Source organism: Hydra vulgaris, chromosome 07 (genome assembly GCF_038396675.1).
Source record: "Hydra vulgaris chromosome 07, alternate assembly HydraT2T_AEP".
Lineage (NCBI taxonomy): Eukaryota > Metazoa > Cnidaria > Hydrozoa > Anthoathecata > Hydridae > Hydra > Hydra vulgaris.
In genome coordinates, this window is record NC_088926.1 from 7,190,894 (window position 1) to 7,210,000 (window position 19,107).

Below are 19,107 nucleotides of genomic sequence, written 5' to 3' on the forward strand. Positions count from 1 at the left end.
GTATTTAGTAATTGATTGTTTTGACCTTAGCCTTCAAAAAAAAAAGAACATAAAATTTTTTATTTGTATTTTCTTATTGACTTTATTGAATTCTGCGCATAACCTTGTTTTGTTTTTACAACATGCGGTTTTTTTTGTAACATCACTTGCTACCTGCAGTTTTGTTAATAATTGCCCTTAACGTAAGGCAAAAATTTAAGTTATTAGCCTTGAAAATGTTAGCGTAGGCCTTGCAACACTTATTCTTGGCCTTGACCTTAACTCCTGACTTTGTGCTTGGTTCTTGTCCTTGAAATTTTTGGCCTTGGTCTTGGCCTTGTAATATGTGGCCTTGTTACTTTTGGCCTTATTAACAACTCTGTTCCTATTGGGCACATAAACGTTTTTTAAACGTTCATTGGTCGTTTTTATTAGGTTTAAACCTTATTAAAACGTCTAAAGAATGTCATAAAAACGTACCGTGCCCACTGGTTGAGTCTGCAAACAAAACTATCCCGGTACTATGGATATTTCCACCCCAACCCCAAATGAAAGCGCAATGAGTTCCTGATTTTATATTTAAATTATTCTAGACTTAATTTACAATTATCGACATAATTGTTTATTTATTTATTTAAAAGAAAACAGTATGTAACATTAGAAAAGTTGGAAGATTTTATTTCGTGCATTGGTAGCCATCATATTTGTTAAAATAATGAACATAGAACTTAATTTCTAAATCGTAATTTAATTGACTCTACCTTTTTTCCTCTCTATTCATTCACTCTTCCTAGCCCTCTTTTTCAAATAAAATTATTTTTTTCTTTTCCCTAGTTTTTTTTTTTTAAACTAAATTGTCCTCTTCTTTTTCTCCATCGTTCTCTTTTTCAAATCATCTTCACTCTTTCTTCTTTTCCCTAGTTCTTTTTTTCAAGTTATAATCATTAAGGAAAAACTAAACATAGCTTTCAAAATTACTATTATATTCAACAACTATTTCACTTATTTAAGCAAACTTTCTACTTTTGATTGGTGCCGACTTTTTTTTATGAATCAAAATAAAACATGATTTTTCCCAATGGCCGAAGCATTTATTTATTTAGGAATAAAAAATGTTAGCCATCTTTCTTTTCAATTTGTCAATTCCATTTTTATTACAAACTTCAAAAACGAAAAACTAAAAAGGTTACGCAAAATATATATCTAATTGCTAATATACATGTGGTTTTGAGCAGCCATGGCGCGGTGTTTAGAGCGCTGGCTTTTAAATCAAGATTGGTAAGCAACATTGGTAAGAAAGTGAAATTTCTCGTTTAATTCTCTTTAAATCTAAAAAAAAAATGTTCAATTTGAAAAACTGCTATATGTCAATAAAAGATTTCTTTATTTAAAAAAATATTATCATTATTCTAGTTTAAGAGTGGTCACAATTTAGAAATCTTCTGTTTTTTGGAGGTTTTAGGTACTGAAGTCAGTTTTATTACTATTATGTAACTTTCAATACTTTGTTTACATTAGTTGCTATAGTAATAGGGTAAAAAAATTGCTGTAGTAAGTAGTTGATAATAAAAACTTTTCTTTTTAATGCTTGTAACACATAATGTGAGATTTAGAGATAAGACAGTTTTGGCAATAAGAAAATACCGGGCATTGTTCACTTCAAGCAAGATATTTTTTAAAACAGTTTAGTTTAGTGTTAATAGTGAAAAGTTAAACAAACAGATTTAAAAATACAGACTGGGTCTAGTTTATCTGACTCATCGTTTATTTCTTTGTTTATGCCCTCACTATTTAAAATTTTAAAATTTCTACTTATCCACTTCCTTTATTATATAACTTTATACTTTTATATTTTTTATTGATTTTTTTTTTATGTTAAGCATGTTGGTTATGCTAGAACATTTTTCTGGTTTCCATTTTTGCTCCCATTAAATCGTAAAAAAGATTTTTTCATAAAAGATTATAAATAGAGACAAATCATAAGTAGAGGTATAAAACAATAAAACTAGAAACTTAAATATATAAAAAAAAGTTACTTAATAGAAAATATGCTATAGTTTTTATACATATATAACATATATAACATATAGGTCAACCCTACAAAAAGTATTTTTAAAAAGAAAATTTTTGCAAGGCGAAATCAAAGCATTTCTGGGATTGATCAAACAAACAACACATCTTAGAGAAAAATGCTTTTCTTCAGATAAACTGGTCCTCAAGGTCCTCAAACTCTTTTTCTTCAGATTGTCTGTAAAAGAAAACACCATGACAAATTAGAACAGATGGAAAAAAAAGGTGCAAATTACGAAAAGCACGGTACCATTTCTTATCATGCTTTAAAATTTTGAAAGTATACGATATAACCGAAAGATAAAGCTCAAAAGACCTTTGCCCAGTCGGAGTCTTTTTTCATATAGCGGGATCTTTTCAACTAATGGATAATTTCGCTGATATCGCCGGATAGGTTGGTTATTTGCCAGGAGTTGAGTATGTGCATGTACAGTGTATTTGAGTCATGTACAGTTTATTTGAGGATGTCCTGTTGTAAAAAATGAATAAACTGAATAAACTGTATAAACTATATAAATAATAACTAAAACATTTATTATACACTTCTACAAGTTAATTTTTACAATAGAAATGTTAAAGCTGATTTATTTTTTTGTTTTCGATACAATTCAAATTTTCATGATTTCGATACAAATCTTATACCGCATTTCGATTCAAATCCCAAATTGCAAATTTCGATTATGAATATTTTCGATTTATTTCGCGATTTACCAATTCTAAACAAATTAAAAAAGTAAGTTTTTAACTTTAAGCACATCGATATAACTCTCTTTTTTAATTTTTTTATTTCGATACATTTGTGTCTCACCGTAAAATATTTTGTAAATCGTTAGTCATAAAAATCGAATAAAATAAAATAAGAAACTAATTTACTCTTAAATTTGCTTAGCCATCCATCCGAAGCTTAAAAATTTTTGAAGCTTAACTCTTTCGCAAAATATAAAACTTTTTCTTTTACTGGCAAACCACTAATTGGGACATTATCAGCTCTCATTCGCAGTGCCGGATTAAGGCTTTGTAGGCCCTAAGGCACGTTTTAATAAGTGGCCTGAAAATACAGATAATACGGACTTTCCCACAAAAAGAAGAAAAGTAAAATTTAAAAAACAATATTTATTAGGCAAAAACTACATAATTTAAAATTTTCGCGCTTTTATAACTGCAAATTTGTCAATTAGTTCTTTGAAGTTGACCTTGTTGAGCAAATCACTTTCAATGCACAGAAGTGAAAGTACAGAAAGACGCCATTGAGCCATTGTTGATCGTTTTGCATCTTTAATTCTTTTCAATTGAGAAAACGAACGTTCTCCTGAACAATTTGTTGACATCAGACATAAGTAAATCCGGAGTGCTATTTCAGTATTTGGAAATGCTTGATATACACCAGAATTGTGCAGCATTTTAAACATCTTCTGAGCACTTGAATCAACTTGATTCTTTGCACTTGATCCTTCTTCATAGTTTCTCTGTTTTTTATACCAGCACATAAATTGTCAAAATTCTGTTGGAAAATCAGAACAAAGGTCTTTCGAGTCATGGAGTCATACTCAGTCAGAACTCCAAATCTCTGCAGCACAATTGAGTAAGCTTTAATGCGTTTCTTTAATGCATTTTTCAGCTGATCGATGATGACATAGAAGGTATTGACCTTGAAGTTTTTCTGTCTTGACATCCCTTCCATAGCATCTGTAGACCAATAGCTGGAGTTAATTCGATTGTAGAACTTTGCAATAACTTGCTATTAATATTGAACCTCTGCAGTATGTCATTCCAAAGTTCACACAATAGGGCAACTTCAATAGTATCCATGTGTTTGGCCAATGAACCCGCTTCATTCCTTGTGATAACATTCTGATTACAATTCCCTGAGATATCCTGAAGAGCACTTTGTAATTGGTGGTACCCCTTGAACACTGCTTTTGCAGCATCAGCTCGAGCAGACCACCGGGTATCTGATGGGTATTTTGGAACAAGGCATTCTGGTTGGTTTTTAACATGGGTCATCATGACATCCCAACGATGTGTTGATGCTACAAAGAAAGTATACAGGCGATTCTATATGTTAAAAAATGAAACTGCTTCAACGCAACAATCCACAGCTGACTGGCCAACTAGGTTCAACGAGTGGGCAGCACAAGGAATGTAGTCCACTAAACTGTTTTTGTTTTTCAGGATTTGTTGCATGCCAATATATTTAACAGACATATTGCTGGCGTTATCATATGTCTGACCACGGCAATTTTTGTAGTCGATGTCTTGATCTGACAAGTACTGAAGCAGTGTGTCAGCAAGATTCTGCCCTGTATGACTGGATATATTGATAAATGTCAAAAAACGCTCCACAGGCTGGTAATCCACCATATTAATATAACGAAGAATGATGGTCAGCTGGTCACAATGGGTAATATCAGGAGTGGAATCTACTGAAACTGAAAAAGACCGTGACTTTGAAATCTCATTCTTTATGAAACCCATAACTTGTTCACCCATCATTGCAATTAACTCTTCACAGATTGTTTTTGATAAATATGATGTGTGACCGCGCCCACGATTGTCATGAGTACAGATGTGCCTGGACAAAAATGGATCAAATTGACCAATCAGCTCCAAGATGCCCAAATAATTCCCATTTTCTCTGGAGCCAACAACTTCATTGCTACCTCGAAGAGGGAGACCTCTCTCACAAAGAAAAGTAACAGTTGCAACACAGCGTGACAGGACATTTCTCCAGTAATTGCGCTGCTCCAACATATTGTTGTGCAATTGCTCGTCAACTCTCCCAGCAGCAACACTTCTTTGACATAAAGTTAGAACTGATTGTATGTGTTTTGCACTGATTTCATAGGATTTTAAGTATTGTGTCATATTCTTTCAACCCTTAAATCCTGAGCCAGACAACTGTGACCGGTCAGATGAAAACAGAATGCAGGGAAAGCAGAAGACACATGTCTTGGCTGGAGAATAAACAAGCCAGTCACGATCAACAATATCACCATTTGGCAAAACCCGTTTGAAGACACTAGAATTTAGGAAGCGATTCACTCCACTGTATTCCCGCTTTGTTTCTGGATAACTGTCTGCCAAGTTTCGAAAATGGATTGTTCCAAGGCTGATGCACATGTTACGCACATGATCTGTTATGTCACCAAAACTCCCAACATCATTGGGAATGGTTCCTGAACCAGTATCAGCTCTGTCTTCAAATTTTTTAGTATTTCCAAGTTCAAATGCAATTTTTGCAGCCTCTTCCTTGTGATCAATATCTACCTGAGATGTTGATGAGGATGGTGGGGAATTGAGAGTAATATTATCAGTAGCATCAACCTTGTTCGCGGCAGTGAAAAATGAATTGATTTTGGATATTTTCTTTAACAGTTTATCTTCATCATGCATTTTCTTCTCTAACTCCTTCGCTCGCTCGCAACCACCTTTACGTATCGACATTAATCTAAAAGTAAAATGTAAAAGTGATCTTTAAAAACGTATTTTTATGTATTCAATAGCATAATTATTCGATTTAAAAATAATTGATTCATAAAGTCATATCATAAAATGATGTAAAATTTTAAAAATTGATTTCTTGTGAACTGCATGATAAGAACATACAAAACCTATATATAATATAGATTTTAATATTCGAAATAATAACTCAAAATCAAACTACCAGTATACCAGAAAAAAATCATTTAATGAATTTGGTTTTGAACTACCAGAATAAACACCAATTAGGAAATCAGATGATGGGATTTCTAGAATGCACCCACATATAACCCAAAAACATTTCACTGTGCTGTTTAAGAGAGATAATCCATCAATAAATAGACAAAAACTCAACTTGGAAAGATAAGAATTTATATTTTGTTCAATTAAAATAATAATTACAACAGAAATCTAACAATAATGATGACAGCGTCAACATAATTCATTAAAAATTATAGATTCCTATAAGTGAAGGATTTTATTTTTGTTTATTTCAGGAGCATGGTGTTCAAAAATTCATGCTAATTACTCATTGGGATTGATTGTTTGACTTATTAATGATCTGCTTCTTATACCCCTAGGTCACAGAACTGATTTTCAACATGTATAGTGTATATACGTTTTCTATGTTATAGCAAGAACTAATTTATAAATTAAAATAATATTAATTAGAATATGTAAAATGGATATGTGATATAGTAATGATTAAACATATTGTTTTATATATATATGATAAAAAATCATACAAATATATATATAGATAATAATGTATGATAGTGAAAGTCAAAATGAAAGTCACTCAGTATAGTTGAGATACATGGATCTAATCCATATTATATTAGTGAGCTTTATTATATTAATATCAACAATAAATAAAATATGTGACAGATATGTTTTGATAGAAACATTTAATACATGGCATGCTGAACAAAAAAGCTATACCCAGTTTTTTCTGCAGTAATGGTGATGCTTTTTTCTTCTTTAAACCTACTAATAAATTTAAAGGATTACAATTTTATAACAATAGTTATATCTAAAAGTATATGCATTTCCTAAAACCATTAATTTTATTACTACGCTTTGTTAAAGTTACTGTTTAAAACAAATGTTATCAAATTTCAAAAATATAAAAAAACACAATATTTTTCGAATATTTTATTCGAAATATTTTAAATCGATATTTTAGAAGAATTATCACTTATAATTTTAAAAAAATTATCACTTATAAGAATGAATAAGTTACAATTTTTGACATCGTAAAATTGATATATGAACAAATTTTTTTTGCGGAGGATGGGGGAAAACCCCTCGCCTATAATCCCCTCCCCCCATCTCCCCTCTTTGCAACAACCACTGTTATAATAAAAAAAATGAAGTAAAAAAGAAAAAGTGAAAATTTATGAAACAAGGATACATAATACTATACAATAAATTTTATATTTATATAATAAATTAATATTTAGTTATCAGAAAACTCGTTGTTTATATTCACCAAACACTCATCACTTGAATCTTCTGATGACTCATTATTTGATTCATCGGACAAGTTACAATTTCTTATTGGAGCCGGATCAATCAAACTCAAAACCTCTACTGGCAACTTTTTGCTTCTTTTTCCAGGCAGTTCTCTATGTGATTTGATAACAGGGTCAGAGGTTATTAAGAGCATATTCAGCAAATCCATAATAGTAAAAAACGTGACTTTTTCCTAGTATGATGTTTTTGAAATCTCCTACAATCTTTATTTCGTGCTTCTTGAGATTCTTCTGAGCGCTGGCCAATCGGAAGAATAGACGACTTTATAACTTCCATGCTATGCATTAAAATTTTATGCACTGTAACAAGCATGTAATACCACGAATATAGATGTAAATATAAAGTCCTTGTTTCAGAACAAAGTTTTTCAAATTTGATGCAATCGATGTCATGGTGCCAGAAGATAGCGTTCTTAATAAAACACTAAATTTTTTAATTAATTCGACGTTTAATCCTGTAATCTCTCCGCTCTTTTCTGGATTTAAAAAAAACCTACGAGCTGTGTTACCATCATTTGTATTGCCATAATGAGGTTTTTGTCTATCCACAATAAGTCCCAATTGTTTTTTAAACTTTTGCCTAATCTCTTCCGAACGTTCTCTAATACGAAATTTATCCTCATTGCCTCTAACTTGCCACTTTTTAATGCCTAAACGGTAGCTAATGTGTAGCAAGCATTCGAAACTACGCATCCAAGGTAGACAGACCAAAGTTGTAATTTTCTTTTTTATCAACCAATTAGAGGATGCATTTTCGGGAAATTAACTTAGTGTTTCAATTAATCGTTCAGTTGTTTTATTCAATATGGCTTGAAGTTTAATTTCAGCTCGTGTTTTTGAGATAAAAATAAATTCTTCTGGAGGGTAACACAACCTTTTGGATTTACGTAAGTTATAGTAAGACGGAAACACTTTATGCCCTGCTTTCATCGACCACTTTCTTGTTTGTTTATAAGAGTGACTAGTATACTTGGAATCTACATAATAAGCAAGTGCCTCATCGCTACTCATCTGCCTGCTACCACAAAAAAAAATTAGTAGATTTTCTTTGCTCTAAGGTTTCTGTACTTTTTCTAATAGAAGTAACGGGTGATGCCGAAGTTATCAGACAAAATAAAAATTTATAAATAAAAAAACAAACTACTATTTTATTTTTTTTAAATAAAGCATTTATCTTTTAATAAAAATATATTACTTTTTATATGAAAAAACACCACCATCTGCAATTGATCTCAATTTTGCTCTGACGCCTTTCATATGCGACTGTAAAAAGTTTAAATCAATTTCTTGTAGCTTTAGTTTAATGTGATCAATCAAAACTTGCTCTGTTAAAGCTTGCCAATCTCCCTCGTAAACCTTCTGTGCCAAATGTCCCCAAAAACTTTCAATTGGTCGTGCTTGAAGGACATTTGGGGGATTGGATTATTTATCAACGTAATAGACATATTGGTCCATCCAATTTAGAGAATCTTTAGAATAATGAGAACTTGCTAAATCTGGCCAAAATAAATAGTTAAAGTCTCCATGATACTTGTGAATAAATGGAAGAAGTCGTTTTTCTAAACATTCATTAATATAGATTGATGAATTGATCGCTACAGCCTTGGAAGTGCAAAACAATGGCTCGGACATACCACGGTCAGATATGGCTATCCACATTAATAATATTTTTGGAAATTTCTCTTTTCCTATAAAACGAACACTTTCTGGACATGTCTTTTTGTTGTGTGTGTAGTATCCAGAATTTGCAGGCATGTTGTCCCCTGCAAAACAAAAGTATTTTTCGTCATCGATGACTAGAAGCGATTTTGTGTTATAGAGTTGGTTGACTAGTTTCCTGCTTCTTTTCTTTGCCTTTATTTGTTGTTCTATAGTGTATTTTGGAGTCTTTTCACGTTTTCTATATTTAATATATTTTTTTTTAACTGACGACCGATTGTCGATTGATTTACACCGAATTTAATATCTATTTTTCTATGACTGACCCCTTTTCGATTGTTGACAAGTCTTGTTAATTCGGCTTTCTTTTCTCTAGTCCAGGATGTCGGACGACCAGGGTGCTTTCTATCAGAAAACGATTGAACAGTTTCAAGTCTTTTTAAGTTATCATATATTGTACTTCGAACAAATCCTTCTTTTTCAAAATGATTTACGATTTTTTTTTTATATTAGGTTTATTTACAAAAAACATTTTTAGTCGCTTTCGAAAAGATTCTCGTTCAGCTGCATTTAACATCATTTTAAATAATTGTGTTTCAAATAATAAAGTTTATATTTTATAAAACGTTTATGCCTACGCTTAAAACGACAAAAACTAATTATTATGCTCAAATAATGAAGTTAGGATTTGTCCGATAACTTCTGCATCACTCGTTAGCTACGTTTCTTTGACCCGACAAACGATGTGCTATTTCAGCAGCTGTTGTTAATTCATTAGCACTTTGCGATTGCAATAAGTCTTCAACTCTACGTCTTTTGGTTTTTAAAGATGAGTCTTCAAAGTTTTTCTTTGGCCGACCTTGAGGCCGACTTCCTTCAGATGTTGTGGAAGCACAGGACCGATGAAAACTTATTTTAAGTTCTAAATTTTTGCCCTCTAACCAACTTTTAATTTTATTTAAAAAATGATCCATATTTCTATTGGCTGCATTCCACTTTTGCGCATATTTAGCGGATATGCTTTCCATTTTTAACAGTATTTTTTTTGGAATCACTAGTAACATCTTCTTTAGTATAGTCTTTCAAAATAAAGTCACACAAAAGAGAATTTCGTTCTTCCTTTGTATGTTTTTGCCATTCTTCAAATAACTCCAATTTTGCAATAGAATACACTCGGTCAGAGAAAAATTAAATAAAAGTGAAAGGGGCCGAAGCGGGCAGCCAAATTTTTATATTTAGACGCCTTATTGTTGTGGTTATAATATATAAAAAAGTCAGCCTGGATATATTTGGATAAAATTAGTTACACGCTTTGATAATTAAAAAACGAAAAAGAAATTGCAGTTTTAACATATTTTTTTTTATATCTACAGAATATCATTTTTAATTTAAATTATTCAATTATTTTAAATTATTCTAAAAGTTTTCGATAAAATACAATGTACATACCCCTAATGTAAAATTTATCACAGCAGAGTTCATTATTATTCACAATAAATTAGTTATACGTTATTGTTACACAGCAAAATTGCAGCTATTTTTTTTTTACAAAACTATGTTTATCTTTAAGTGACACTTGAGCGCTAATGATTTAACACTTAAAAACGCGTGCACTAATTAATATTTTGAAATTTTCTCTAAGTAGTATTCAGTAACATCATGGGAATATCTACTAATTGATTCCTTGAATTGACTTTTGTCTAGCTAGATTGTATGAATCAATTCACTGTGCGACGGTTCATTATGCATCAGAAATTAAAAAAGTTCGATTCACAGAGAGTACTTATGTTATTAATGTGCTTGGGTTATTAGTTAAATCTGCGCGTTTGACACACATTAAAAAGACCGCTTTCTTTCTTATAGAAAAAAAAATTCTCTACATTCAAACTTTTATTTACTTTAAAATCAGTTAGCAATGCAAGGGTCCTAATAAGCTGCGGATGGTCTGCTATAAAAAAGTGTGACAAAAACTAAAAAAGTTAAATAAAATTTCTTAATGATTAAGAAAGTTCTCATTAGTTAAGAAAGTTCTTCAGAATTAAGAAATTAAAAAAATTTAGAATCTTAAATTAAGTCTTAAAAAAAAAAATTTAGTAATTTAATAATACAATAAGTTATTGAACATTAATCGTTTACTTATGTTAAAGATTTTAAAGATTTTTAATTTCTACTATTAATGAAAATTATTGAAATAAATTGACTATATAAAGTCTATATAAAAAGTATAGAAATGGTCAGTTTGGAATAGCCTTACCACAACCTGTATTATACGGGTCATGGTAAGTCCATTATTCTACGTATTTTGAAGTCTATATCCACATGCTTTTTAAACTTTTTATACCAATTGTAATTAATCAACACATTTCAAGTGGGTATTCTAAATATTATTCAGACTGGTACTAATATCCTAACCGCTAATAAATAGCGGTTTGCGCCAGGCGCGGACTGAGGCTTCAAACCCTACCGGAAAGGGAAGAGAGAGGGCACTATAAGGTCGGGAAAGGGGTAGAAAATGGGTTGGTGTGGGGGTATTTAGCTATTATAAGTTACAAAACTCATACATATGAAGGTTTTTTAATTTGAATATGAATAGGTAAAATAATGGTACTCTTCAAAAGTTTGAACTTTTGTAAGCCTGAATGATCATTAAGATCATTCAGGCTTACAGTATAATTCAGTTTGTCATTTTACTTATGCATAAAATATACATGATAATTATGTTGACAATGATAATAATAATAGTAATAATAACAATAATGATAATAATAACAATAATAATAATAATAATAATAATAATAATAAAGCCGAAAACTCGTAAATCACCTCTATAAAGAACAGAGTGTTTTAATTTTAGACGACGAAAAGTACTTTTGTTTCGGCGGCAATGAAAGGTCGAGAAACGCCGGATATTAAACGGACGACAAAGACAAATGTCGGGATAATGTTCGTTTTGCGGGAAAAGAAAAATCTCCCAATGAAATTCTTGTTTGGATAGCACTATCTGAGCGCGGAATGTCGAAACCACTCTTTCAGTCAACAACATCAGCTGCAATAAAATCAATCATTTTTATCAAAGTATGCTTAGAGAAACGACTTATACCATTCATCGATAAGTATCATAAAAAAACTTGCAAAAGAGCATAGAACGATTCCACTTGTGGAGCATAATAAGTTCTAATAATTCGTTCAAGCGAATTTGACCACCAACATGTTTCACCAATTTTTTGTCGTCTTTTCAGTTTTGCAGATCTAACTCCTTGTCCAATGAGAAAATCCGTCCAAAAATTCATTCGTTTTCAAGAATTGCGAAAGTAAGTTGCTGTACTCTGCAAGAGACCAATTAAATTTTTGACAGCTAGTATATTTTCCACAATATCTGTTGCTGGTGAAACGTTGTTAATGTAACGTTGAACTTCATGATATTCACCTCACATGTTTGCTGCTCCATCAAAGAATTCTTCCACAATTCTTTCCATTTTTAAACTATTGCGTTCAAGTTCTGATTTCAATAGTTGGTATAGTCCTGCAACTGTTGCATCCGTAATTTTTTTTACCGCAAGTAATCTCTCTTTCACGTCGTCTTCATGTACATACCCCAATATTATCGTCTCTTGATCAATCACCGACGTATCTTGACTATCATCCATTTGAACACTAAATTTCTGATTACCAATTACCTTGACTATATAATTCTTTATCAAGTTTGAAATAGCAGCTAGAATATTGTTGACTGAGGTCTTTGACAACATTGTTACCAAGCCTCCGCGTCCACGTGAGCTTCCCTTTCCTTTATGTATCAAACATTCTTTCCTCTTTTAACTGAGTAGCTTTTTCTACATGATTATTAAGTGGAACGTCAAATTCTTTTATCAGCAATATTAGTTCCAAAAAGTTACTGTGATTAATAGATTTATTGTGCAAACTTTAGAGAGATTCTCTCCGATTACCTCTGTTTGTACAACTTATATGTATATACGATCTTTCTCTGTTGTACAACTTAATAGTGCAATTACAGCAGCGTTATGTGATTTAGATTCTTTATGATCTTTGATTCTTTGGTATATTTGGGAGAAATTTTTAAACCTAAGAGTAAAACTAGAATCTTCTCTCGAAAATGTCATGCATGCATTACAGTAAAGTGTCACAATTAAATTGTTTTCAACTCTTGCGGTTATCCAACCGTTGGTAAACTCTTTTTGGATAATACGATAAGTGCTTTACATCTATATGGTTTGGCTGAATCATGTTATTATTTACTAATTCTATTCTTTGGTTACGCTGTGCACTGTCAGGAAGCCGTTCATGAATCAATTTAGTTGTTTCGGTACACTGCTGTTTATGGTTGAGACAACTTGAGTTAAAATGTTGTGTCAGATTTTCTAGCGGCTGTCTTCTGTTTATTAGACACTGAAGTATTTGCTTGCTGGAAAGTTCCGGACAAAGTTTCCATAGCAACCTACATAATGTACAATCCAATCACCATCACTAACAGTTAGTGACTAATTATTCCTAAATTTTGTAAGTTTGTAGTAATATAGATACATTTAATGATTATATACATAGTCAAATCCCGTTAATTCGGACTCTTAAGGGGTGTGTATATATTATTGGACATAGCATATGCCCGAATTAAGCGAAGCTCTCGTTATGCCGAATTTTTTTAAAATGTCGGACTATGAGACATCTATTTTTGAGACATGTTTAACTTTAATTGATGTTTGTGAATTTGTAATATATTAGTCATTAACAAATAGAATTTAATAAAAGCTTAACGGAATTGAATATATTGGTGAAATTGTTTAATTATGTTCGACGCAAAGGTACTTCATTTTCGAGCGTTCAAACTTTAGAATATTTATTGAAGTATTGGAAGTTTTGTAATTATACGCACTTATATACAATCCAAGATAAAAGTCCTAGTTAGGCGAAGTTTTTTCCGAAAGAACCCCAAAAAACAGTAAAAGTAAGCGAATGGTTTAACTTAAGCAGGTGTAACTTTAGCGGGTGATTTTATGGTAAGTTTATAGAAAAAGTTAAAGGAGAATAGAAAATTTGTCCAACTTAATAAAAGTCCGACTTATCCAAGGTACGAGTTAATGGGATTCTACTGTACATATACACACTGGTGTTGGAGCAGGCGGCGGAGGAGGCGATATGTAATATAGCCTCATCCGCCGCCTGCTCCAACGCCAGTATTCCGGTGTGTAACTTATTTATCCTGGGATTTCCCGGCATAATTTTTAATATAAAAATTTTTAATAAAACAAGCGGTTTAATTTGTCACTTAATCGTAAATGAATTTTTCCCATTAATAGACCCGCGGCAAAAAAAGCTCTTTCTGATTCAATTGATGTCGGCTTGATGGTCATTAATGTGGAGTATATTCTTTCTAAAATTTCGCTACTCTTTCCAGCTGCCTCAAAAAGTTTAATTTCTTTTGTGAAGTTTTTAAATTGCTAATGTCTTCTTGAGCTACTTTTGCTATTTGTTTGACATTACAAATAGCCGCATCCAATTTTTGTTCAAGTGTCAAAATATTTTTGCCTAATAAATTTGGAGCAACAGGTTGAAGTATTGACGGGTCAGAAACCATGCTTTTTAATCACGACTCACTTCAATTATTTCATTATTCGATGAACTAGTCCTAGCATCCTCTATGTATAACTGGGTATAGATTTTTTTTGCTGTTTTTAATGCATGTTTGACGGTAAGAGTAGTTTGGAGTTGATACTTGATTCCTGATTATAACTAATTGGGTTGTTTAAAAATTTTAGACTATTTACAAAATATGTAATATTTTGTAAAACTATTTACAAAATATTACATATTTTGTAAATAGTCTGACTTTTTGTAAAGAATATCACATACTGCCAAATGAAGTCCGTGGTCATAACACAGCTGATGTTTAATACCACTTATCCATCCAAATTTTTTCATTACGGATGCTCCGTCAGTGACACTAGCTATGATGTGCTTTTTAATTAATAAATTGAAATCTAACAGTTTATTTTCAACCAGATCAACAATTTCTTTTGCAGGAAGTGATCCAGCTATTGGAGTCAATCCCAGGTTTTAAAACTTTGTTAATAAGTGTAAATTTACGTTTAAATAAAGTCGATTTTTTAAAGGCGTATTCATCTAACGATAAAGAAAATCGCAACCCGCTAGATATTTCTTTTGCTATCTCTAAAACCACAGTTTGTTTGGCTTCATCATATTGTTTTTTTATCATACTCATAACATGGGATGGACTTTTTGGTAATAACATGTCTTTTTCAGACAATGATTTTTTAATGAATTTACTTTTTGTTATGGCATTTATTGAGAAGCCATCCACCGTTTCTAGCTTTGATACAATTTCATCGATAGTCTGCTGCTTAACAAACAATGTGATTTTCTTTTGCACAATTTTAATTTCCGAACCAGTATCTTCATGCAGACGCTTCATATTTAAATCCAAATCTTTATGAGGGTTTTTTAAATGACGAAGGAGCCCACTTGTCCAAAATCCTTTGCACGTTATCTTTACATTGCACTTTTTGCAAATTGCAGATTTGCCAGATTTTTCTTTACAAAAATACTGCCATGTTTTCAATTTACTTACAATTGACATGGTATAACTAAATTGAATCGTAAAACAACTAAAGGTAAAGTTACAAATATTTCTTACGTATATATGTTATCTTACGTATGACTTTATTTGTCTTTGTTTGCCGTTTTTTAAATACAAAAATTATTAAATATTTCAATAATTCAATACAGAAAAAATTTAACTTTTCAATAATGTAGAAGTTTAAAAATCAAACTTACTGTTTTTGTCGCAGGAAATCTTTTTTTTTTCCCTCATATTTTATAATAACGAGAAAAAAGAAAACATCGCATTGCAAATTGCAATGCATTCCTTGAATTAGATAGTTTAAGATAGTTTCAATAACATTTCTTGTTGTGCTTGGTTTTAATATAAGATATGAACACATAAAGCACAACTAAATGTTATAATATTTTACTTATTTTTGGTTAAATTAGTTCAAACAGTTATTATATGTAAAGTTAAAAAAAACATTTAAAATATTCCGGGTAATAAGAGTGATATCCCGGGAAATCCCGCTGCCACTTTTATCCCCGGGATCCCGGGATCCCGTTTTAGAATCCCTATTTCACACGTAGTAATTTTTTAATTGTAAATTTAAATAAATATATGAAAAAACTTTAAAAAAAAACATTAAATGGGCTAAAAAGTAAAAAATTAACTATTTTACGGGACCCAAGGACTTTTTAAAACATTATTAGTCATTAACTTTAATGGATATTTCAGGTTGCGTACGTACGTGTACGTACGCAACCTGAAATATCCAAAGTTAATGAAACTAGTTGAGAAACTAAGTACAACTCGTTCCTATTGGCGCCCAACATTTTCAGTAATTGACTTTAATGGATATTTCATGTTGTGTACATACACATAGTCCTTTGGCTTAAACGACCGCAAATACTTGCAGTCGTTCAACCCAAAGGACTATGTGTATGTACTAGACAGATTTGCAAACCAAACCTTCAAGCCAAAGGACTATGTGTATAATACACTATAAAACTTACTTTAAAATATAATTAGAGTATGATTTTCCATTGTTTTTTGTAGCGACTTCCGTGCATTTTTTCCACTTGGAATAATTTCGAAAAGAAGCAAACAATTCAAATTAATGCATATAAAAGCAACAATTTTGCATTTAAAGAAACTCTGAGACAAGCTTTTGAAATCAAAAATAAGAAGTGTCAAAGCCGTTTGCTATCAAGATTGTGATATACATCAGGGGCTGATTTAGGAGGGGGGTTCTAAGGGTTTTGAAACTCCACTCAGACTTTTCCTAATATTACTTTTTTCAAATTTTTAATTTCGCAGGTAATGAAGTTTCTTTTGGGTCTGGTTTACACTATCATTTAGTAATATAAACAGCATGATAAAAACAGCTTCACGTGAGTGTTTGGTAAAAGTCAAAAAATATTCTGATCCCTGCCCCCTCCCTCCCCTAAAATATTTCTAGATCCGCCCCTTATACATATGGTATTTCAATTGGATTATCAGAAATTGAAGGATCATGAATTTGCACTTGAAGCGATAACACTAAATGTTTTTATAGTTATTATTTATATATAACATAGAGTAATAGTGTTGTGGCGTGAAGAGGGGCGCCAAGGATGGTGAGGCGCACCGGGAAATTTCCCGGTGGGCCAGTCCGCGTCTGGTTTGCACTACCTAAGCGTTTAAAATTTTATAAAGTTTATTGTGTTAAAATTTTTTTTTCATAATTTTAAAAGGTAGACAATATGTATAGTTTTTCTATATGCATATATACATATACATATATACATATTTATATAAATTGTTTTTTTTACCGCTTTCTATAAAATATTGAAGTAAGGGATAAGTATAGAAATGATTGGTGTGGAATAGACTCACCAAAAACCGTATTATAATGGTGCGGATAACTAAAATATTATTATTGAACTTAATGCTGTTGTTACCGTTACTCATTTTTGTATGCACAGAATTCACGGCAGCCATTACACCCAAGTTAATGACGTCAAAGAACCCTGGTTTTTTTTACAAACGAAAGTGTATGCAAATTTTAACTTATTCAAACATCAAATTATGAAATGTTCAAAATTAAATCAAGTTTTTCAGTTTTACTTTTACTTGAAAATTGCGTTGCGCCAATATCGCCAATAATTTTGATTTATAGTATTTATTTGTCGTTTTATAAAGTTTTATTAAATTTTATATCCTATCCCTCTATGAAAAATGCATTCCCATATACCATATACAAAATCTTTTTTAACGATTATTCTTGATTTATGATTAACCACCTCAAAATTTAATTTCTAAAAGAAGTCCACTATATCTAGAAATTTCTTAAAAAAATAATAATAACAATAAAAAAAAGGTCCTTTAGAAAAAAAGTGGGAAAGAAGAGGTCAGTGCCCCGGGTACCCCCTCCCCCTAGGTAATAATAATACAAATGTAATAACGACTTTTATAATAATAATACAAATGTAATAACGAAAATTTTACGAACAAAAATATTTTTTTTTTTCGAATGAAATTTAATATACTATTTTTTTAAGCTCCCTTCATACTCCCTAATCTTTTTATGCTAGGTATGGCCTATTCAGAAATAAATTACTGAGTGATTTATTTTAGTATATTACTAAAATAAAAATGTAAATCAAAAATCTTAAAAAAACCAACAACTAAAAGAAGAAATGTTTGATAAATATAAAATAAAAAGATTTAAAATAAAATGGAGGAATTAAAATACTATTAATTAAAAGAAGATAAATCAAAAACTAATGAACAAATTAATGAACAATTAAAAATTTATATGAAATATACATACTAAGATAATTATACATTCTTTTTGATTAAAGTTCATTTCTACGATTATGTGGTGACGCTTTTGTTGGGAAATCTATCTATATGCCTTAAAACCCATGCTTCTTTATTTCTTCTTCTTGGAGGAAGTTTATGCCGAGGGGGTATATATTCACCAGAGTATTTACTAAAAAAAATACGATTTTATTTGTGCATAAAATAAGATCTTATATAAATGCATATTATATTCTGATATATTCATTTCTTTAGAAGTGTTTTCTAATTATACAAAATAAACTATATTTATATATATATATATATATATATATATATATATATATATATATATATATATATATATATATTATATATATATATATATATATATATATATATACATATATATAATATATACAGTACTGTGAATAAGTTTTAGACCACTTGTATAATTAGACGTTTTTACAACTTTTTTCCTATGTAATTTTTTTAAAGCGTACTTAAGTTTAATAATATATAAGAAAAGTTGAAAGAATATATTATTTTGAATAAATAAACAAAGTTGATGAGGAAACATGAGGGATTTGTTTGTCTATTTATTAAAACGATGTGTCATAACAACTACATCCAAAACAGGATATTCGAAGAATGCTGTTAAAGAAATTAGAGAAACTGGCTCCCTTAAAGATAGAAAGAAAAGTCGTAGACCTCCTGAGGTAACAAAAGATGACAATAAATATTAAAAAACCCTATCTTTAAGAAATACAAAAATAGCATCAACCGAGCTGGCAAAAGACATTAACACAACAACTGGGAAAAATTTATGGGATTAAGAGGGAGTGTTGCAGTTCGAAAACCATTATTACGGTTTGGCAATAAAGAAAAACGACTTAAATATGCAAAACAACACAAAGATTGGGCCCAGGAAATGTTTAATCGGGTTCTGTACACCGATGAGTCCAAATTCGAAATATTTGGAACGAATGGACGCCAATATGTTTAAAGAAGAATTGAAGTAGC

At 30.8% G+C, this 19,107-nt stretch overlaps 2 protein-coding genes across 2 annotated transcripts in view; both read right to left on the reverse strand.

Moving 5' to 3' along the window:
- Window positions 1–2,555: 2,555 nt before the first annotated feature.
- Window positions 2,556–19,107, reverse strand: part of LOC100212733 (uncharacterized) — a 20,937-nt gene continuing 4,385 nt past the window's right edge. Inside the window, exons 3-4 of the mRNA XM_065800927.1 lie at window positions 18,116–18,277; window positions 2,556–2,765 (exon numbers count right to left, since the gene is read on the reverse strand). Coding sequence (XP_065656999.1) covers window positions 18,160–18,277 — 118 coding nt within the window. The 3' untranslated portion in view covers window positions 2,556–2,765; window positions 18,116–18,159. The remainder of the gene's footprint in view (window positions 2,766–18,115; window positions 18,278–19,107) is intronic.
- Window positions 4,921–5,493, reverse strand: LOC136082537 (uncharacterized). The gene has a single exon (XM_065801945.1). The coding sequence runs from the start codon at window positions 5,491–5,493 to the stop codon at window positions 4,921–4,923; it is 573 nt and encodes a 190-aa protein (XP_065658017.1).

Bases quoted from the DNA above. Each gene is read 5' to 3' on its own strand.
- LOC136082537 (XM_065801945.1), bottom strand. From the start codon at position 5,493: ATGTCGATACGTAAAGGTGGTTGCGAGCGAGCGAAGGAGTTAGAGAAG.